The following is a 24,376-nucleotide window of genomic DNA, read 5'->3' as shown; positions in this document are numbered from 1 at the left end:
CTTCATCCACAGAACCAGTAATCTCATGATAAAAGGCGATTAGATTAGTCAGGCATGACCTTCCCTTGGTGAATCCATGCTGGCTGTTCCTGATCACTTTCCTCTCATGCAAGTACTTCAAGATTGATTATTTGAGGACCTGCTCCATGATTTTTCCAGGGACTGAGGTGAGGCTGACTGGCCTGTAGTTCCCAGGATCCTCCTTCTTCCCTTTTTTAAAGATTGGCACTACATTAGCCTTTTTCCAGTCATCCGGGACTTCCCCGGTTCGCCACGAGTTTTCAAAGATAATGGCCAATGGCTCTGCAATCACAGCCGCCAATTCCTTCAGCACTCTCGGATGCAACTCGTCCGGCCCCATGGACTTGTGCACGTCCAGCTTTTCTAAATAGTCCCTAACCACCTCTATCTCCACAGAGGGCTGGCCATCTCTTCCCCATTTTGTGATGCCCAGCGTAGCAGTCTGGGAGCTGACCTTGTTAGTGAAAACAGAGGCAAAAAAAGCATTGAGTACATTAGCTTTTTCCACATCCTCTGTCACTAGGTTGCCTCCCTCATTCAGTAAGGGGCCCACACTTTCCTTGGCTTTCTTCTTGTTGCCAACATACCTGAAGAAACCCTTCTTGTTACTCTTGACATCTCTCGCTAGCTGCAGCTCCAGGTGCGATTTGGCCCTCCTGATTTCATTCCTACATGCCCGAGCAATATTTTTATACTCTTCCCTGGTCATATGTCCAACCTTCCACTTCTTGTAAGCTTCTTTTTTATGTTTAAGATCCGCTAGGATTTCACCGTTAAGCCAAGCTGGTCGCCTGCCATATTTACTATTCTTTCGACTCATTGGGATGGTTTGTCCCTGTAACCTCAACAGGGATTCCTTGAAATACAGCCAGCTCTCCTGGACTCCTTTCCCCTTCAAGTTAGTCCCCCAGGGGATCCTGGCCATCCGTTCCCTGAGGGAGTCGAAGTCTGCTTTCCTGAAGTCCAGGGTCCGTATCCTGCTGCTTACCTTTCTTCCCTGCGTCAGGATCCTGAACTCAACCAACTCATGGTCACTGCCTCCCAGATTCCCATCCACTTTTGCTTCCCCCACTAATTCTACCCGGTTTGTGAGCAGCAGGTCAAGAAAACCCCTGAGTCATCAGTTTACCCATAAACAAATCTAGTGCTCTCCCTTGAACCATTGTATTTTCTCTACAAAACCCCCTACCTATGCCCAAGTAAGTGTTCTGATGGATGGACCCAACCTCTGCATCAGTTCCACTGAGACTCCATCTCCTGACTGATCGTGCTGGGGGCTCTGCCTGCCTCCTGCACTCAGGACCCTGAGCTACCACCATCACCTGGGAACCCTGACCAGTTCATGCTTCAGGAAGCGGTGAAATCCTTTTCTTTCTCTCTCTCTGTTTTCCTTTCTACCACAGGTAACCTTTAATAATGTATGTTATGTTGGTTTAGGCTCTCCTTGTGTAGTTATCACTATTATCCAATAAATAAACATTTTCTCCCCACAATTATATATTCATAAGAAGGACATACAAATAGTATATCTTTATGATATAGTGTTCCCACCTTCTGAGCACACATACTCTTGCTTTGTTATGGTAAAGGTAAGCTCTCTCATTCATTCTTTCTTTCTTCACCTGAAGGAAGAGGATGGTGTCAAAGAACGCAGGTCACAAGGATTCAAGTCCCCTTAATCACTTTTGAGCCACTCAGATGTCCTCGACATGGCTTGCGCTTTTCACACTTGCTAATGAATCCTAAAGGTTTTGTTCCTTGTACCTCAATATCCCAAGTATCAGGGAAATGTGTACTTTTTGGGATAGATTTTCTGTTGCCCTGTAATGCTGACAGATCCCTTTGGCGGGCAGGATTGAACTTGGGGCCTCTGGAGCTTAGTGCATGAGCCTCTACCGCATGAGCTAAAAGCTAGAAGGCTCTTAGCTAAGGCTGTAGAGTAGACTCATTTATCACTCTTTAAGTGGTCTCGGTGCCACTAGATGGGACAGAACACCACACTCAGGAAGTGTGTGGGTTACAACTGCACCATGGCATATATTTTTCAAAAGATTTTCTTGGGAAGTTTACCCAAGAACTACTCCCACAATTGTACCCAGGATGACTTATTTAATACTTTTTGGGCTGCTCAATAAATATATTCATAGGGCTCCTCACATCTGCTAGTCCACCTGCTAGTTCACAAATAGTTCCCTGAGGTCTAGCTCCCTTTTAACACACATAACACCAGTCTATTTTTGGATTTGTGCTTTGTGTCTAAAAAAACCCACACACTTTTTCCTCTTAAGGGAGACATTAAAGTTGTTTATGTTTATCAGGCACCTTAGTCTTTCCAATATGGTTTGGCACAGAAGGCATTGTAATCCCTACACACAGACAAGGGCAGAATGGAATTTTTGGTATGAGAACATTAGAACTCTTACCAGATGCTGATCTAGAGAGACAGGTGATTACTCACAAAGTGAAACATAATGTGGCATTACTACCTTCCAATAGAATTACTTGTTCTAAAAATCAAAGATAATTGTCTATTTTAATGCAATGATGAAAGTTTATGTACTATTATCTTTGGTATGCAATTGCACACAGGTTAAGTAGGCAAGTCAGTGAGGGTTGTTTGTTTAGTTTTACCTCTCTAAAGTTTTTACTCAGACTACATACAAGCTAAGAACTCAATCCCACAATGTGATGAGCGCTTTACCCTCGGTCCAGCAAAGCATGTAAGCAGTTAATTTTAAGCACATGAGCAGTCCCACTAATTTTAATGAGTGCAGGATTGAACCCTAAGTAGAACAGAGTGGGCTTTAGCTATTTAGGGCTTTCCGAAATGTACATGGTTGTGCAGGACGCAAGATTGCTCCCACTCCCTTGTGCAACCTCCCCCTATCACAGCTTCAGGTGTGTGGGGACTAAGAAGGGGTAGAAAAGAATGTTCATGGAGCCAATACTCTCCAAAGCAGAGCTTTGTTGGCTGGCATGTTAGGGAATGAGGGAGAAGTGGAAGTAATCTGCACCTGGTAATCTATCTATTAAGCTAAATGATATGGCACTCATCCCTATATCTGAGTTCCTCTTGATCATTATTTTTATCCTCACATATCCATGTGAGACAGTGAAGTATTTTGTGGATGGAAACTGAAACACCAGGTAGATTAAGTGACTTGCCCAAGAGTACAAAGGAAGTCTGTAGCTGAGCCAGAAAGAAAACCCAGGTCTCCTGCATCCCAGTCCAGTTCCCTATCCACTAGACCATCCATCCAACATTCAGGGGCTATAGCAGATGACTTCTCCTGGAAACAAGGCAGAAGCATGGAAGGAATTGCTGTGGAGACACAGTTACAAACTGCCCTTACACAGCTCTGCCTAAAGGAAAGTTTACGCCTTCCACCGTTATCCTGTGGGCTAGCCAGTTGGTGTACAAATATAAAAAGAGAAGAAAGTTTTATTGCAGTTATACATTTTGGAGTGGATACTTGTGCTGATATCAAAGAATTAAGAGTCTATTCTCAAGCACAGAGCTTCTTCTGATCTGTTCTGCCAGAGACCTCTATCTTTAATTTGACTTTTTTCAACAATCACCTATTCATAGCAGAGATACAGATATTAGTGCCTCAGCAGACTCTCCCCTGAGCTGGGAATGTCAATTATGCCCAAAGTATGTGGTTGGTTTTATGATGAAAACCATTGATCACCAAAGTTGTTAAATTTCAGGCAACAAAAATGACTCAATTTTCCCCAGTCCTGTTTACTACTATTCATAAATAAAAAACAGTTTACATTTTCAAATCCTTATTAAAAACACCTTACCCTTCATTCTGGTTTACACCAGCTCAAAGATGAACAACAGGCAGAACACTCAATGTTCAGATTTTTACATTTCTCACACTGTAGAGGTAGTTAACACAGCTTAGAAAACCTCAAATAACTTAGTGTACAAAAAGTATATGACCTATACTAGTCCTGTTCATAAAATGTAATAATGAAAACAGATACCTGGTCTTGCACAGACAATTTTGTTAGGTGCTCCACATATTTGATATCCTAAATTGATCCACTGGGCTGAATATTCCATTTTCCTAACTTTAATTTTTCTTTGTCCTGGTTTGATCAAAATAAGATAAGTCATACATTGCTTGGGAATATTAGCTGGGTACTGAGAATGTATTTTGTATTCTCTCAACCATAACTCATTATAAGGAACTTGCCTGGCATCAATAAGTCACTCCTGCCTTTTTTGTGAGCATGTGACACTCAGTACTCTGCTGCTAGGCTATTTAGTGATAAAATCTGATATAATAAAATATTAATTACAGCTGAAAGGTTGGGTGAGAAATATGAACTCAATTACAGTCCCATATTATGAACAAAGGGCAGGGTGAAAAAAATCCTTTAGTTATGGAGGTTTTGGATAATAAAAGAACAACTTGGGACATTAGAATCAGGCTGAGAGCTCCCTAAAAGGCAATCTACTATTCATCTTCACATCAGGCACAGAATTTCAAGTAAATTATCCCTGGATGAAAGATCTTTTCTGTTGATATTTTCTTAACTACTTTAAAGATTTCTTTATCTGTGCATTTAAATTTTTCCCTTCAAGTCATCATAATTCAATAATTTAAATTATGTAACAAACACAAGGACATACCAATTATAATTAAACATCAAACATTGTACACTCTATCCAAAATGGTCACAGTAAATGAAATAAAACAAATAAAATGAGCCCAAAATAAAACTTCATTAATCTTGTCAGCTCAGGCTGATGCTCCTTGCAGAACTGAAGCAAATGTGGTTTTGCCTTCTTAAAAAGCCTGATTACTTTGCAAAATATCGATAGTGGAAAATTTTAGATTTTTTTTTATTTTAATGAGAGTTTTTCTATTTCATTCACCCTTACAAATAATGTATACAACAGGGTTTGCTGGACTGATTCTGGAAGTAAGGAATTACTACTCAGTTCTCATCCCAGCTCTGCCACTGATTTGCTTTGCTGCCTTGGGCAAGCCCCTTTGCTTCATTTTTCTCCTATCTATATAGCATGAATAAACTCACCCACCTACATTCAACCTTGGAGCCCTTCAATTCTAAGTATTCTACAAAAACTCCATGTCATACAATAAAATTCATCCTACAAGACAGAAAATCCCCATAGAAGAGAAATTTTAAGGGCCCAGGACTGTAATTTACAAGTGTTTTGTGAAAATTAGCCTATATTTGTACAGCACATGCAAGTGATATGCATTATTGCTCTAAATATAAATGGAGAAATTATCAGGTTTCCACAAGATATTGAAAAACTACTTTGAGGTGCTTTGTTCTTTGAACTCAGAGCTACTTCAATCGAAGTTCAGGGTGTTCATAAATTCACACTTCACAGGATCAGGCCCCTTATTATTACTGATGGATGAGCCACAAAAGTTTCTCAGTCAGGTCTGAAGAACCAACCCCAAGTTCAGAGGTTTATAGAGCTTTCAGTTTATCCTGACTTCTGATCTGCTCTCGTATCTTATGATCCTTACTTCCCCCTTTCTGATAATAAAACCTACTTTGTTATTCCCTTTGTTTCCTCCTCCCAGTCTTATTTCTGTGCCTTCTTCCATGCTGTCCCCTAACACCTGGAATGATAATTAAAGATAGCCTGAAAAATTTGGACCTTCAAAGTGAATTTTCAAACAGATGTAGCAGTATATTAATCTCCCACCTCCCCCACAATCCACAATGGAAAATGAATGTCTCTAATTTTCCAATCCAAAAATACAATATATGTTAATATACCCTCTAACTTGGGACCCCATGATGCAATCTGATCTATGCAGAAGGACTCTTCAGTCTGTAGAGAGAATCATTGATGTCAGTGAGATTTATGTGTGGGTACAGAATCCACTAGCATTATAAGGGCCTTAACAGAATGTGGCTAGATTATAAACTGGGCTAACTATGGGCAGAAGTTACCCAAATCAGTTCAAACAATATAACATCTAAATCCTATGCATAGTAGTGAATTTTCAGTAGGGCCTTACCAAATTCATGGTCCATTTTGTTCAATTTCACGGTCACAGGATTTTAAAAAAAGAAAATTTCATGATTTCAGATATTTAAATTTGAAATTTCACGGTGTTGTAATTGCAGGGGTCCTTACCCAGAAAGGAGGTGTAAGGGGGTCACAAGGCTATTGTGTGGGGAGGGGTTGTGGTACTGCTACCCTTACTTCTGCGTTGTTGCAGGCGGCGGCATTGCCTTCAGAGCTGGGCAGTTGGAGAGCGGCGGCTTCTGGTTGGGAGCTCAGCTTTGAAGGCAGAGCCGCTGCCCGCAGCAGTGCAGAAGTAAGGATGGCATGGTATGGTATTGCCACCCTTACTTCTGTGCTGCTGCCTGCAAAAAGGGGCCCTCAGTCATCAGCCACCGCTCTCTGGCCCTCCAGCATTGAAGGCAGAAGCGCAGAATTACGGGTGGCATGATATGGCATTGCCATCCTTTCTTCTGTGCTACTGTTGGTGGGACACTGTCTTCAGACCTGGGCACCTGGCCAACAGCCGCCACTCTCTGGCCTCCCAGCACTGAAGGCAGTGAAGAAATAAGGGTGGCAATACCATGACCCCCCCCAAAATAATCTTGCAACTCCTCTGCAACTCCCTTTTGGGTCAGGACCCACAATTTGAGAAACGCCGGTCTCCCCTGTGAAATCTATATAATATAGGGTAAAAGCATGCAAGAGACCAGATTTCACAGTCCGTGGTGCGTTTTTCATGGCCATGAATTTGGTAGGGCCCTAATCATGAAAGCAGTGTGATCTTACCTACTATTGCACGCTGAAATGTGTCACTGTGTGGTAAAAGTATGATTTTTCTTTTCAGAAAAATGAATATTTGACACTTCAGGGTTTTAGCAATGCTTTCAATTTCAATGAGATTTGCTGAAACTGTGGCAGTAATTTTTGGAAACAAGCCAAAAAATATGTTTGCCGTAAATTTACATGTGTGACACTTACAACAATCCAAAGAGCAATCCAAAGCTTTTTCATCAGCTTTATGCTCTTTCTTTAATTTCCCTTTTTAAAGGAGAAGAAAAAAGGCAAGTCTATAAATACAAGTAGAAAAATGCACCATTGTTACAGCAAGCAAAGTGCTTTATCAGCCAACATGACACTGTTTAACTCACAAGTTTTCAGGTTGCCAAGACCAATTTACAAAACAACCAACAACTATGGAATAAGGGACTGTCATAAATATAAAGCGAAGGGTAAACACCTTTAAAATCCCTCTTGGCCAGAGGAAAAACCCTTTCACCTGTAAAGGGTTAAGAAGCTAGGATAACCACGCCGGCACCTGACCAAAATGACCAATGAGGAGACAAGATACTTTCAAAAGCTGGGGGGAGGCAAAAACAAACCCTCTCTCTCTGTCTGTGTGATGCTTTTGCTGGGGACAGAACAAGAATGGAGTCTTAGAACTTAGTAAGTAATCTAGCTAGGTATGCATTAGATTCTGATTCCTTTAAATGGCTGAGAAAATAAGCTGTGCTGAATGGAATGTAGATTCCTGTTTTTGTGTCTTTTTGTAACTTAAGGTTTTGCCTAGAGGGATTCTCTATGTTTTGAATCTAATTACCCTGTAAGGTATTTACCATCCTGATTTTACAGAGGTGATTCTTTTTACTTTTTCTTCTATTAAAATTCTTCTTTTAAGAATCTGATTGCTTTTTCATTGTTCTTAAGATCCAAGGGTTTGGGTCTGTGTTCACCTATGCAATTGGTGAGGATTTTTTATCAAGCCTTCCCCAGGAAAGAGGGTGTAAGGGTTGGGAGGATTTTGGGGGAAAAGACGTTTCCAAATGGACTCTTTCCCAGCAATATACTGGTTAGATGTTTGGTGGTGGCAGCGATAAAGTACAAGGGCAAAAGGTAAAATAGTTTGTACCTTGGGGAAGTTTTAACCTAAGCTGGTAAAAGTAAGCTTAGGAGGTTTTCATGCAGGTCCCCATATCTGTACCCTAGAGTTCAGAGTGGGGAAGGAACCTTGACAGGGACAAAGTCTCATTATAGATTAAAAACTGGTTAACCAAAAGAAACAAAGAAAGCAACAGCTAGGATTATTAAAGGAACTGAGGTAGAGGAACTTGGGTGAAGTATTCAAATCACTGAAAGCCTGGTGGAAGCTGATTGGTCCTTCCTTTTTATTCTGTCTCATGAAAGGAGAACATGAATGCTAAGTTATATTAAAGGGCAGATCATTCAGAAGAAGCAAAAGGAAAAAAAACCCAAACTGTCACAAATTTATGACACAGTGGTGCTGTTCTGAACTCTCAAATGTTTGCCAACATTCACAAGGTGGGGCAGTCAGTTTGACTACCTTTCATGCCGAAGGAGGCCCAGGGACAACTTCAGACCATGAGATCCATTGCTAAATAGACTAGATGGAATTCCATTAGCTCAGCCTGAATAGTGCAGCCAGTGCATTTCCTGTTCTAACAAAAAAGTCAGTGGCATTCAAGTGATCAGCCTCTTCCCACCTCCTTCCAACCACAGAAGCTAGGGAAAATGAAGATGGAGATGGAGCCCATCAGGTCTTCTTTCCTCAATGCTGTCCCCCTACCTCCACAATGTGGGGGATAGAAGGGACTAAACAAGGACTCACTTTTCCTCCCCTCCAACTTTAGGAAGAGAAAAAGTGTTCAGGGTCTACTAAGAGAACAAAGGATAAGTTCCCGCAATCAACAGGGAGGCTCTCTTTTTTCATTAATCTAAATAGGATGAATGTGCCTGGTCACAAATCCAAACCTCCAGAATAATTAATTTTGAGATCTGTACACATCTCTAGGAAATACCACTTTACACTGTAATCAATTTAAGGAATTCACCCTAAAATCTGGAGGTCAGATAATTACATATTGTGGCTGGATTTGGGAAGGAGTTGGATCATTTGAAGAATGCAAACAAAATCTGTGGCTGTGCAAATTGTGGTTTAAGAAATAAAGTGATGGTCTTAAGGAAACAGGAAGTATCTTCAGTCACAGATCATGCACAAGTGACTGGTTGCATTACAGGTATTTTTTTGTTTCCCTACCTTTCTGGTAGTAGACACTGTAAGAGATGGGATACCACTCGCCTAGATGAACTGATGGTACTGTTTCTCAAACAACATGTTTTCAGATCTTTTGACGAAAGTTACTATAGTACAACAAGTATTAATATCTGATGTACCCCATTATACTCAGAATGTGCCACCTCTAAGAAACAGACTTTAGTAACTGCTGCTTTACTTCTGTGCTTTTCAACAACTAAAACTATTGCAGTGATACAACTGTGCTTTGGGAAAGGCACATGAGATATAGAAGCTTTGCAAATGCTACAACATCCAAACTTATATATATGGGAAATTGGACATATCTTGTTTAAGCAGAAGGCAGTTATTAAGACATACATGTAAATGCAAAATAATGCCCATGCAGATGGATCAAACTCCTTATGTACCATAAAGAAATGGAGAAATAATTTCAAGAGCAGGAGCCTAGCTAAAAGATTTGCAAATGTAATGTTAACACTGGAGCACTGAGCCTACTTGCCATTCCACATTTGTGCTGGAGAGTTATTCTCAAATTAGGCTGAAGAATTAAATAACTGGATGCATCAGAATTAGCAGGCCATGCGTAGAGAAGGAATGCTTTTCACAAACCTTCCCTTCCTTCAAGGGCTGTTCTGTAATTCGCTGTGCTGTGCTGTAGCATAGAAATAGGGACATGTTTGCTCCAGCCCAATCCCAGATATCTACACTACAGTTTTATAGCCCCACAGTCTGAGCCCCACAAGCCCAAGTCAGGTGACATGGGCCAGCCCACCGGTGTTTAACTGCAGTGTACACATATCCACAGCTTCCCCTCTATTCAATTTAGGGCCATATCATAGTTTCTGTTTCCACAAGTGGAGAGTATGGGGAGCCAGTGGATCCCAGCTCAGGAAACTGGAATAGGAGATTGCCATCTCTGTGGCATCATTCCCCTTTCCTTTGAGTCTAACAGTGTTCCTCTGTGGAGAGTCTGCAGGGCACTGGCCAGCAGCGTGAAATGAGATAAGCAGGTCCAGGGGAACAGCTGATCTTTGAGGCATTGTCTCCTCTTCCCCAGACTCGCATGTCATCTGTGGTAAGTTAATGCTGACTTTGTAGTCTCGCTCTGCAGGCAGGAACGCATGAGGGGCAGAGGTGTTTTTGCCAGCATGACCCCTTACAGCTCTTTCCAGCTAGATGAGAGCTTCTGCATAATTTAGGATCAAAACAGCTGTTAAATACAGATGAGGTTCTAGCCTTGTGCTGCTACTGCCCTCTAATGCTAATCCTGAAAACAGTTTCAACTCTAAAGGTTAGAATGTAGTTAATCCCTTTACCCCCATCATCCACAGTAATCTCTTCCCAAATTCAACACTTCTGTAGTGCCTTAGACATCGATCTTACCATTCTTGACATCTATGTTAAGATGAAGCATTTCTATTGCTCCTTTCTAAATAGTAGATGTTATCAGTAGTACAGTCCAGTAAGTGGCTGTAATGTTTCTTTATGTCATTTAATGTAAGCTGGTTTTGCAGATTAGCTCTTACTTAGTAATGTTTTACTGTCATGACACTTGTTGGAAATGCCATTGATTCCTCCACCTGCTTAAATGAATAGTACTGTGAAAAGAAAGCTTTTCATATTAATGTTCAGTGAAATGAAACATTATTCAGCATACAACGGTAATGTTTCATTGGGAGCACATTAATAGTTAATTTTTTCTCCCTCCATATAGAGTTTCTCCTCTACTTCCTAATTTTACTTGTGATCAGATGAGGACACTGACTTGTTTGCTTGGAATGTCTGCTCAAGATGCTACTTTAATACAATTACAGACAAAACAATTATATAAAATAAAGTTATTTAGGTTAAAAGTGATGAAATGCCAGAATTTAATTCGCTCCTGCAACCTTAATTCTGCCTCCTTACAGGTTTGCATTACGATTGTCTTTAATTTTAGTTACATGACGACATATTCTTTCCACAAGACCTCTGCAAGATAGTGAGAATAATTAACCATTGAGTCATAGTAAATTCTCCATCACTGACCATTTTTAAATTAAGATTAGATAATTTTTTTAAAATGTATGTTCAAGAAATTATTTTGGGGAAGTTCTATGGTCTGTTTTATTCCGAAGATCAGACTAGTTGATCACAATGGCCTCTTCTGGCCTTGGAATGTTTGGATCTATGAAGACAGCCCCTAGCAGTTGAATAAAAGGCGGTGTGCTTGGTTTATTCATAGCAGCCTCCAAAGGGATGAAGTAGTGTATGCCTCCCCCTAAACATAGAAGGCACAATCCCTTTATAACTTCCCCGGAGCAATGTAGTGATGTGAATCTGCATTGCCCGCAGTGTGGGTCCACGGCTAAATGCCATAATCTAGCTCTATATGCACACTAAAAAGCCTGAACCAAGATTTTTACACTGATGCTGAGCACTGCCCGTCAACCTTATTCTCACTTAGAAATGGGGCTCTCCTGAGGGAAAAAACCTGTCTGAGTCATAAGCAAATAGGTGTTTGGTGGCCATATTTTAATATCCTTTTGAGCATAGCTTCTGAGCATTTTAAAATGAAGAAACTTGCACAGTTACGCAAGGGTGATATTTTCTAGTCAAGAGATTCAGGACTGGAACTGATAATCTGAGGCCCATGAGTAGGGAAGACTTGTGCTGTGCCTGGCTGATGCCAAAGTTATTAGTCCAGCAAACTCTGTGAGCACTCTACTCACAAACACTGCACTCTATCACTAATGAAAAACAAAATAAACATTTAATAATTATTTGTAGAAGACAAATGTGCCATTGTAGAAGGACAAATACCTATAGGAAATTCAGCCTAATGCTCAGTAATTATTAGAGCTTGGGTTTTGTAATAGAACCTGAAAGTAAGAAAATCACACAAGATTTTGGGCCTGATGGTGAAAATGACCATGTGCTGTGTGAACCTGTTGCCACGGTTTTCCTCAGTCACTTGATCTACTTTTACTACCAAATGTATTTTAAAATTCTCTTAACATTTGGAATGTACGAATTAGTAGACATTTTGTCAGATAATCTCAGAGTACAGAATGCAGTACAATGCATTTGCTTTAAGTCACAGTCACTGTAATCAAACTTTTCTCTTTCTTCATTTTAAAATGCTCAGTCAGTGTTGATGTTCATGAAAACTAACTGAGTCTGCAAGAGCCAAACAAGACAAGAGAACATCTCTACATAATACTGCCAATGCATATGGGCCTTGATGGGCAACACCTCAGTGCCTAGCCTGCTATGATTTCCAAATATAACTGACTAGGTTGAGCCAAGTAATGATTCTATGAAGTAGATGAATGCTCACTAGAAACTGATCTATTCCTTTCACTTGGGACGTCACCTTACTTTGGAATGTGACCCTCAAGAGGAGAAAAACTAATGAGATTCAAACCATGGTAAAGTTAACCTCTCTAGGAAAATTTTTTGAAAACAAAGAAAAGTAGTTATGGGTAACAAAATTAAATAGTGACCCAGGTTATTTCTTCCCATCATTGTGGAATAAGGTAACAACAATTGCATGGTAAAGAGTAAGTTAATTTTCTTGGCTACCATTGTTTTTATGGAAAAGATGGCTTCCGTGGGACATAAGCCACACTGTGCAAAATCCCACTGCTCAACTGGGGAGAGGGCACATGTATGTTATATAGTAACATTAACAGACTGAAAGCTGCTCAAGACAAGGATCATATCACTCTATATGTCTGACAGTTCTAAGCTCAACGTGGCATTAATTCTGAATGGAGCCATGGTAATATTAATAAACAAAACAACAACAATAATTTTCATGATACAAACAGTTAGTGTGATAAATCTCTTCAAAAAGGGGAAAAACAAACAAATAAATATTGTTGAAAGATACATTCCCATGCAATCCTGTTCATCAGCTACTTAGGGAACACCTGAATTATACAGCCTTATCCTTATAGATAATATCGTAAAAAACAAAACGAAGCCCGGCTTTACTTCGACAAATGCAGGAACACAGTGCAACGGCATCTTTCCACTATGTTTTTTGAACAGTGGACTTGTGTGCATGGAAGTCTGGCACAGAAGTGTATGCACACTGTTAAAAATGTAGGCTGTAATGCTCAGTGCTTAAAGCATGGTCCTATTCCGAAGAGTGACTGTAAAACTGGCACTACCGTGTGTATATATTCAGAGACTGATCTGCTCGCTATAATGGACAAAGTATGTTTTTATCACTTTTTACTCCCTTTAACACTCAAGAGACAACAAATCAAAGGAGCGTCATTTACTATAGGGGAAGGGGAGCAGTCCCCAGCCCGCAACCCTGGGCTTGCCCTTCCCTCTGACTTTTCATAGGTTTCTATGAAACAGAAAAGTTATCTGATTAGATTTAAGATGTACTTTACCCATCCTGTTCTAACACTGGAGTTGCTTAAGATCTCTCTTATTTTAATTGTTATGGATTAGGTTTTAATAATCATGTTAATAGATGACATTAACAGGTACCATTATCGGTGGGGTTGTCAGTGACAGTTGGCACTGCCTGTAGGAGTTAAGGAATCAAAGTCTCATTTGCCAAGGGATCCTGGGACTAGCTGCAGTAAAAACATTGTGCCAATTTCAAAACAAGCTAGCACACAAGCTTCTGTAAAAGCACCTAAGCAACTTGGACCAAAAATTCTAATTCCAGTCACAGTAAAAATTCAAAGCAAGTTCTATAGCATAACAAAAAAGGATTACAACATTTTTACAGCATAAGCAATTATTGCACTGCTCCCTCAATTAAACTGAGATTGACCCTTCAGCTGTAAAGAAGAATACTTGTTTGCCATAAAGAAGTGACAATGATGAGCTTCAATAAAGCTCCATCATTTCTCGATCTCAAACTTGCTCAAGCAAGCTTGTTGGCTGACTTACAAGTTGTAAAACTATGATTTGGAAATACAGGTTGCAGACAACGGCAAGTAGCAGGAGCTAAGCCCACAGACCAGCATTCAACTACACACCTTTACACACTCCTAAATTATGCATTCTAAATAAAATATAAACAAGAAGGAAGGTTACGATAGGCAAATAGAGAACAGACATTTCTACAGGAAAATCAAACTCACTTGATGCTGGTTAGACTGCAGAGTCTTACCGTATGTTCAGCATATAGCATTCTTAAAATACTGTATTTCAGAATTTTAGTAATTTAGTAGTAGTATTTGAACGTCACCAGGTCATTATCTGTCAACTGATATCTAAAATGTTTTTCAGTGTGCTTTGTAAAAGGCAGAAATGTGCTTCCCATCTTAATAGGAAGATCTTATAGAGACTACCAATTATTTTCCTTAGGTGTCTATATCTCTCCCGCCCCGGGTCTATGTCATTCCCTCTTCAGCTATGTCTATACTAGCATTTTTTAAGAGATTTATCACCATGGCACCAACACTCAAGCACTGCCAGCAGTGGGAATGGTGGAACATTACAAATAAATAAATAAATCAGTAAAGGTAGCATAGATAAGCTTGTAAAGGGCCATAGGTCAGAGTTAAAACTGCATTCATTTGGGTGCCTTCTTCTGCATGTACTATTACTACACTTTTGCATATAAACTGGGCAACTGTGTGTGCAAACATGGCCTCTGACTATGCGATTCAGTATTCAAATGTCTAAATGCTTACGTGCTTGGACCCTGAGTTTGTGTTCTCACTTGTGGTATCTGCAGACACAAATCATGCATGAAACTGCATCCTGCTCTCTGACCTCACTTCATGTAAAGCTGGACCTAGGTATCTCTCTCTTCCCCCCTCTTTAGGGGTCCACAGTGCCCTTTAGGCATAGCCCTAAAGAGAGGAGGAGCTCCATCACCCCAAAGGGAGAACTAGATGCTTTCTGCCATGAGGAGCAAGAATACCTTCTGGGTACAGAGTGGCTGCGGCCCAACTCCTGTGTGTGTTGTTATTTACTTGTATACATTTGTATTGTGCTGGCCAGTGTGTATGTAGGGGATTCTCCTTTTTATCACCTTCAGGGAACATTGTGCTTCCGGGTAGTAAATATGGAGCAGCCACTGAACAGGCTGTAATTCTGAGTGGGCTGGCAGAGGGTGCAAAAAGGGGCTCCCGCCACACCGCAAACTTCTCATAAGAGCCAGGCAGAATCTGGCCTTAAGATTTTATGTCACTTTCCCCTCTTTTAAAGGTGCTACAATGGTCCTATATTAGAAGACTTTTTGTAGGGTGGTGGATAATTTATATGTGGAGAATTATGCTGCTGCTTTGGACAATTTATGTTTTGGCACACCTTTGGGATTTTTCAATGGCAAGTAAAGTTCTGAATGGATAGCCTTTGTTGTGAACTTTTGTTTAGACTGAAATATAATTTAAAGTACACACAAAAAAGCCACATTAAAAGAACATTAGGAAGGCTTCAAGCTATTACCAGCAGGAGAGTGAGTTTGTGTGTGTGGTTTTTTGGAGGGGGGTGAGGGAGTGAGAGAACCTGGATTTGTGCTGGAAATGACCCACCTTGATTATCATACACATTGTGAAGAGAGTGGTCACTTTGGATGGGCTATTACCAGCAGGAGAGTGAGTTTGGGGGGGGGGGGCGGAGGGTGAGAAAACCTGGATTTGTGCTGGAAATGGCCCAACTTGATGATCACTTTAGATAAGCTATTACCAGCAGGACAGTGGGGTGGGAGGGGGTATTGTTTCATGATCTCTGTGTGTATATAATGTCTACTGCAGTTTCCACGGTATGCATCCGATGAAGTGAGCTGTAGCTCACGAAAGCTCATGCTCAAATAAATTGGTTAGTCTCTAAGGTGCCACAAGTACTCCTTTTCTTTTTGCAAAGACAGACTAACACGGCTGTTACTCTGATACTTGTGGGTATGGTTTTAAAATATTATACATCTTTTTATAATGTACTTGCTTTCACATAACATAACACAACACACACACAATTTGCAGAAAGAGACATATATATAATAAACATATTCAGACAATTTCCACTCAACCAGAAGCCTTTAGAAACTCAAAGGACAAAAAATCTTGTAAATCACAAATATTCTAAACACCAATATAGCTAAAGCAACAGATAACTAAGTAAATATATTAATTACTATTGAATGTATTATTTCTTTACAGAAATATAACTAAAAAATAATCACCTGGAAATAAACAAAGTAACAGCCATAAAACACAGAAGACTATACTATTTTACTGTATTATAACTGTTAAAATATATTTTAACAATATTAAATTGTGTGATTCTTTTAAAACTGACGTACAGCTTGGTCTCCTTGATTAACATGAACTTTACTGTAGCAAATAGAGGCTCTTGCACATGTCTACAAAGTCTACTTTTTGAAGTTTCCTTTAACTGCCAAACAATAAGCATTTCTTTTGTATATTGTGATTATGGGTGAGGGGATTCTAAACAAGGTAAAAAAATAAGTTTTTTATATTTCACTAAAGAAAAATATTTAATCATGGAAAAGAAACCAAAGCTCTTAGTTACCTCAAGTATCGGCATCACTGACTTGCATACCAGATTCTGTACTTTCCCTACCCACTGCAGGAATGAAATAATTGTATATGACGCAGCTGATGTGTTGATCAATAAAATGACAACAACAATTTACACTGAAAAGTTTAGTGCAATTCCAAGAATCTGCATTAATGAAGCAGGGTGCTTATAACAGAATCAATAGACAACCATCTTACTTAGTGAAGTGCATACATGAAGTATAGCTGAATTTTCAACACCCAGTGAATATAGATTAAAAAAATAAAATCCATTCCCAGAACATGTTCTGTAAACGATGCAGTGACAATATATCTGAGTGTGTAATGCACAATAAAACTTTAAATAATATTAAAGGAATTCTAACTTTAATTTTTATTTCCTCTTTCACTCATTATTTACACTAGTAGTTTGGCATCTGCACCTATTTTATTTTAGGTGCTGTTGCAAAAGAGCTTTGTAAATTTGCTGTCATGTGTTCATTTGATTCTGTCAGCTCTGTAGTTTGATGTTACTCTAAATCCCTCTTTCTATTTCCCCACCCGCTTATCCCCTTACTTGGCATTTTAAAATCTCCCAACTAGCACCTTTGTATTGTGGGTGAGATTTTCAACCTATCGATAACTTCCAGGAGTCAAACTGTATTTAATTCAGTAGGCTAGATAAAAGCAATTGAACTGGTTCTTTAGCTATGGTCTAACAAGCCTGTGTTTATATAGTAACATAACTACTTTGTGCCATTTTAATCCAGATGTTTATATTCAGGACCGTACTACAACACTGAGAAATAAGATGAGATGAACCAAAGTTATTTAATAAAATGGTTTGAAACAGGAAAGCTAGAAAGAGGGAAAATATATGTGATTCCAGTTCTAGTATAATCTGTAAAACAGGCCGGTTCAGATAAAATCTGATTTTATTGCTTTCAGTGTTTTCTCACCTGTTTCGTATGTTCCTGCAATGGGGCTGCTTACCGCACCCCGCGGGGTTCGGCCTCCTAGCCCGACTCCCCAGTGAGTCAGGACCACTTCAAGCTGGTGCAACATCCATGCTCTTTATTCCTCTGTCCGGTCCCCACCACCAGACTTCAACTATTTACAGATTATGAATAAATTTGTCCTAGCACAGGCCTCAGTGGCAACAGGGTAGTAGGCTCCTGGCTCCTTCTCAGCTTACTCTCCCCGACTGGTCTCCGCCCCCTTCTTTGGACTCACTTTCTCCCAAGCTTTTAGCCTCTGTTAACAAGGCTGACAGGTGCGGCCAGTTTCCAGGCCAGTCCTAGCTAGTGGTCCAGCTCCAACCCATTTCCCCTGATTGGGGCTGGAGTGACAGGACCTGATTAGGGCTTCTCCTGCAGCACCCTGCCACAGTTCCCCAAAAAAAAGTCTCATTCAAAAAAATCTTAACAGTAAATAAGGTTGCACCTTCCTTCTTTTGGATTCAGCCTTCAAAAATAGATACGTTATATTACAGAAAACAGAAAATAATCTAATTAAAGGTAGTATACCTTGCTGTAATACTATATTAAATAATAACGTGCAGTGGAATAGTTCAATTTACTCATGTCTGGATATATCAGAACCATACTTCTGAAACTGACAAAAATTATCAAAAACTACATCATCAAAGTGCCTTGACAGTTCTTAATTATGGATGTTAATGCTTTCTTTCAGTAACAATAGGATTTACTGTTTTAGACTCTATCTGATAATTCAAAAGTAAAGAGCCTAATCTTGCAAAAATCTATTTCTGTAGTCTTTAATTACACGTATTTAGAATGCTGAGCTCCTCAGTGGTTTACATTCAAAGCTATCAGGTCATTCTTCTGTTCCCTTCTGTAAAGAATGAAATTCTTTTAATCTAAACATTGTAAGATTTACACAAAATCGCATACCTACTTGTGGAATACAAACCATTACAAAATGGGAAGTTATATCCATGTAAATCAGTAGTAGAAAAATCTAAACAGGTTGAGCTATTGATTTTTCAGTGTTCTTTCCTCTTCCTGCCAAACTGGTCTAACTGTTAAATGTTAAATTTCATTAATTTTATAATCCATTTTTTTGGTATTATTTAACTTAGTAAAAGTCTTAAATAGTTGTAAGTAAATTCTGAGGTAAACAGGAAGAGCAGATATAAAAACATAGCAGGTCAGGATAAAAAGTGTGCTATGTCCTTGAACTCATAACATTGTAGTAAGCAATTACCTTAAAGTAGTAAAAGAAGCCACCCACACAACAGCACTGTGGCTTTGTTCCTTATCTTCAAAGAACAAGCCACTTGCATCTCGATCAAATCTTTTAAACAATACCCGAACACACAACATCAAAGCACTTTCATTTTCTTCAGTTATTTAATTTAATTAGCACTAATACAGACATGGATTTAGACTCTGATTTCTGTGTAGAAAATCCCCAGAAAACACATTCAAGAAATTAATCCATTTAATTTTAATTTTGTAAAGATTTCCCCCCTTATACCTGACAGGAGCTCCTCTGCTCTGTGCAGGTTTCAGCAGGATTGTCACAGTACTGTCAGTTTGATTCAAAGGTGATTCCAGTTCATAGGGTGGCATAGATGGTGCTAGGCGGAAAAACAAGAAGCAAAATAGACTAATTATTTCTAGGTTTGTTTTAACAGTTTATTTTAAAAATGGATTTGACACGTATAAAGATCTCTTTAGAATACAGAGTTAGTGCAACAGCACAAGTTAAACAACAGATAATTAAGTAAATGAATTCAGAAAAACAAAAACAAAACACAGAACTACAATAAAAATGAAACAGAAAAAACACACTTCGTGGCCATTTTCAAAAAGCAACTAGTCAGTTTGGATACCCAACTTGATATACATTCAAAGGGCCTGACACTTAGAGAGTGCTAAGAACCCAGCCTTTATAGGTCAAAACTCTTTTTAGTTGGCAATTTGAACACCCAAAAATTGAAGAATGCAAAATCACCAATTACTTTTAAAAACGGAGGCTCAACTTTCTTGCTGGTGGATGAACATCAGAGATACCCTCAGATCTTGTCACCACGGACATTTCAGTCATTTATGTAGCTAGTGAGGCCATCCCTTAGTGTAGACACCATTTACAACAGTGCAACAGGATTAGCATTAGTGCAGTTTATCCCAGTTTAAAACCAGAGTAAGCTGTGCTGGTGCAAACTGTCTACACTGGTGCCTGAAATCCCACTGTAGACAAGACTTAGTTAGGTGGTGGTTGTTACTTTTTTCATTGTCATTAAGGACTTCACCTCATTCTGTGCATAGGCTGGACAGTGTTCAATTGCTATTCAAAATTTTCTTTTATCCTCACTGTTCAATGTTTGGCCCTAGGCCTTATTTACTGCACACTATTCATTGATTTATAGGTTAAAAGGCCAGAAGGGACCATTGTGATTTCTAGTCTGACTTTCTGCATAACACAGGACTTCTCTGAATTAATTCTTCACTGAACTACAGCAGATCTTAAACAAAATTTCTAATCTTAATGTAAACGTTTCCAGTGATGGAGAATAACCATTGGTAAATTGTTCCACTGGCTAACTTCTCAATTAAAAATGTGCACCTTGTTTCAGGTAAGAATTTGTCTAGCTCCAGCTTCCAGCCATTGGGATCTTGTTATAGCTTTGTATGCTAGATTGAAGAGCCTTCTATTATCAAATTTCTGTTCCCCATGTAGCTACTTACAGACTGTGATCAAGTCACCCCGTAACTGCCTCTTTGCTAAACTAAACATAATGAGCTCCTTTAGTCTATCACTCTAAGACACATGTTCCAATCCTTTAATCATTCTCATGGCTCTTCTCTGAACCCCCTTCCATTTATCAACATCCTTCTTGAATTGTGGACACAGTATTTCAGTAGTGGTTGCACCATTGCCAAACACAGAGGGAATATAATCTCTCTTCTGCAACTCAAGATTACCCAGTTTATATATCCAAGGATCACATTAGCTCTTTCGGCCATATCATCGCAAAACCTGCTATGAAGACAAATTTATTAATTTCCCCATGGGATTTTCATGGTATTCATCACCATAGTATCAGAGTGTTTCACAAACATTAATCAATTTATCTTCACAACTGTCCTGTGAGGTGAGTGGATGGTATTATCTCCATTTTACAGACAGAGCACTGAGACCAGTAAGATTAAGAACAAAAGTATCCACTAAATTTGAGTGCCCAGTTTGAGACACCTAGGACCAGATTTTCAGAGTACCCAGTATCATATAGCACTTTATATATTCAAGCAGAGTTCCCATTGATTTCAGCTGCAGTTGTGAGTGCTCAGCACTTCTATAAATAATGTCCCGGGGTCGCAAGTCAGGAAACCAGAAAATGAGGAACATACAGTTAAAGTAACCATCTCTGAAAAGTTTGGTCTAAGTGACTTGCCTAGTATCACACAGGAACTCTGGCAGAGGCAGACACAGAATTCAGTTCTCCAGGGCAAACTTTAACTGTCTTAACCATGACACCATCCATTGTCTTCCTGTAATCCCCTACCTCATTCATTGCACTCCTTCCAACTTCTGCAAAAAATAAGGCAGGAGTCCTACAGGTAACAGTCTCCATTACTACACCATCTGATTCGTCCCTAGAACAGGTCCAACTGTGCACTGAATGAGGCAGAGGTCTTTTGCAAAACATAGTACTTCATCATGTAATTAAAGACTATATCATACTGCATACATACAAGGGGGCTGAATTAAGGATGCAAAGGCACCCTTAATTCTGGCATTTACAAACTTCTGAACGCTTGACTTTGCAACCTTAGTAATGTTCTTTTAGCATAGTTTTGTCATGGATATAATTTCCCAGGTTTTAAAAAAGCAACTGAAAAAAACAGAAGTTCCACCATGTGGCATCATACTGACTCCCAAGTGGCCTCTCAGCAGAGTTGGATCCCTCAGATGGTCCATACAGATATCTGTTACTTGATCTAATGAAGTAACTGATAGCAGTAGTAGGTTGCCATCCTCTATGTAGACTAGTACTATGGGGATGGGACACTTTGCCAGACGTTTCACAGATATGTGCTGACAGCAGAGAAATGAGGAGACTCAGGAACCATTGGCTCCATTCCTAGTACCAGTCTCCTTGCTCAACCAGTCCCAAACTCTCTCCTCCCTCCAGCTCCTTGTCTAATTTCAGTGTTCCCCTCTCAGTCCCCTATCACCAGTTCTCTCATTGGTCCCAGTCCCTGCCTCCCAATCTCCCCAACTCCCAGTCCTAGTCTCTCTTCCCCCATCCCAGCCCCAGTCTCACCAGACTACTAATCCCAATCTACTCCTTTCCCTCTCCCCATTCCATCTTTTGTCCTCTCTGTATTCCAATTAGATGGTTTCCTCTTCCATGCTGTCTGGGTGCCAGCAGGGTGGTCACTGAGAGCACGGGGAGACAGGCTTCCTGTTCTCAGTTCTGGTACCTGGCTCCACCCTAACCTGGAGCAGCTGGGTGCAGACATTACAGAGAAAGTCTTTCTGAGCCCCCCACAGCCTGGGCTGGAGCATGCTCAGCAATTAAAGAGACTTTAATTGCTAAATTCTAGCAAGTCTCCATGGAGCATGTATGAACTGTGATTTTTCAAAGGCTTATAACTTGGGCCAAATGTGGATGGATTTTCATAGGGATGGTAAAAGGCACATCCCTGACACAAAGAATACCCATCCTGCCAAATTTCAATTTACTAAGCACAGTGGTTGCCAGAATTTTTTAACTTGAGAAAACCAATGTATTATTTCCTAACTTTGTTCCTGGAAATGGCTGAACCATGTTTGCTGAAATTAATAATAATAATAAAAATCAGTCTGAGTCAGACAGCATGGAAAATTTTAGCCTGCTCAGTTGAAGTTTAGCAAACTTATAAGCAATTGAGAACAGGGTCTTATAATGGGAAGTGTCAGGCAACTTTAGTAGGTGGTGCTACCAGCCCTGCCTAAAACACCACAAATTTACAAAGGAATCACTTTTTCCATCACTGACAAACAGCCAATTCTGTGATGAAACATGGCATCTGTTTACCAGGGCATAACAACGCTATTAGGATAGGAAGTTAAGTATATCTTATTCTACTGAAAATGCAGTATAGATTTAAGAGATTAAAATGTAATTACACAAATTGGAAATTGGCCAGAACAATTGTAAAAAGTCTTAGGAGATCGTAGCACTTTGGTTTTACATCTCACTAGAGAAAGGTATTGACAGCACAAAGCGTCCTCCAACCTCACACTGGAACGCTGGTATAGGACTGACTCAGAGGGAACAGTGTCACTTCCTGAATCATCCCCACCACTTCAGGCTGGAATTTTTAAAGAAGCCTAAAAGAAATAGATGCTTAACTCCTATTTAAAATTCAGTGGGGACTGGGTGTCTAAGTCCCTTGGGTTCCTTTGAAAATCCCAGGGATAGGCATTCCCGGTTCGTGTCCCACCAAAACACAGGGGTAGGCCTCACCATGCCGGGGGGGCGAGGGGGGGGAGACTTAATCCTGCCGATTGTTGGGTGGGGGAGGGAGGGAGATCTGATGTGCTCATGGAAACAGCTGGTGCGGCTTCATGTGGCATATCTTACCCTCAATGCATGTGTGTAATTCCCATTCATGTTAACCATTTAACCATTAACACCACTATTTAAAAGAGAATAGCTATCCTAACCTTTCACCACTGTACCTAACTCTCTAGATTCTTCTCCTCTTCCACTACTTTATTCTTTCTCTCTATTCTCATAGGGCCTGATTCTGCCACCCTCACTCAAATTGAGTAATATCTTACAATGCAAGCAGTCCTGTTGATTTCTTTCAGACAATGGGAGGTGGGGTGGGGGAATTGGATCCCTAGTCTTTACATTCCAGTGCCAATTATGTTCAAGGCTTTTTAGCTGATAATCATTCAATGAATTTATCCCTACAATTACTAGGTACAGTAAAAACAAAAATTCCCAACTTGCATTTATTGCCCTTCCTCAATTCCTTACTGTGCTTCTGATTAATACTTTTGCATTGCTCTCTGTTCATTCTACCACAAAGATGATAAAGTTACAATGAGATGCAGGGAGAATAGGAGTAACAGGGACACAAGATGAAAAAACAGTACCCATAATAGCTTGCTTTATATTTTCCAAAAAGGAGAGTTGGGGGGAAAGATAGCTAATGCATATTTTGGGAGTGAATATTGTTCTGAGACCATGCTTCAAGTTCGTTACTGACTGTCAGTTTAATTCACAGAAACATGGTAGAGAAGCTGAGTATAAGGACACCTCCACTACAGATTTGGAACACATTTTGTCATCAATTATATAGGTGTTTTAGAGCATGCAGTAGGATCGCATTCCATCAATGAAGGGAATAAAATGTTCCTCAGTCTTTGGGGGCTTTTGTGCATGGGCTTTTAGAGAAGCTGTGTCTTCCCGCTCTCTGAAAACCACAGGTCCTGATGTTCTTGTCTAATGCAGTTTCAAATCTGCCTCAGTCAACATGTCTGTTAGGAATGTGTGCAGCGTGGCAATTTGCTACACTTCCTAAGTGAGTGCTAGACATGTAGCATTTCTGCTGTACTCTCAATTGTTCATGCCACATTAAAGAGATTTTCCAGCACTGTTACTGTACTAATTTAGAATCATGTTGAGGCTGAATGAGCTTTGAATGAAACTATCTCAGATTCATGTCCAAAAAAACCCTGTGCTAAATTTTGCAACAAGAAGCAGCTGGGACTGACTCCAAAGGCATATAAATCATATGTTTTCTTGGGTGATAAGTTGCCTGGTTTTGAACCAGTACTTCAAAAACTGTG

General features: G+C 39.8%; 1 protein-coding gene across 1 annotated transcript in view; it reads right to left on the bottom strand.

The window, feature by feature from the left end:
• Positions 1–24,376, bottom strand: part of PTPRM (protein tyrosine phosphatase receptor type M) — a 688,077-nt gene that overhangs the window by 261,050 nt on the left and 402,651 nt on the right. Inside the window, exon 11 of the mRNA XM_077809062.1 lies at positions 19,061–19,163. Coding sequence (XP_077665188.1) covers positions 19,061–19,163 — 103 coding nt within the window. The remainder of the gene's footprint in view (positions 1–19,060; positions 19,164–24,376) is intronic.

Source organism: Eretmochelys imbricata, chromosome 2, assembly GCF_965152235.1.
Source record: "Eretmochelys imbricata isolate rEreImb1 chromosome 2, rEreImb1.hap1, whole genome shotgun sequence".
Classification (NCBI taxonomy): Eukaryota; Metazoa; Chordata; order Testudines; family Cheloniidae; genus Eretmochelys; species Eretmochelys imbricata.
Note: the sequence above shows the minus strand (reverse complement) of the source record. Positions and strands in the feature narration are given on the sequence as shown.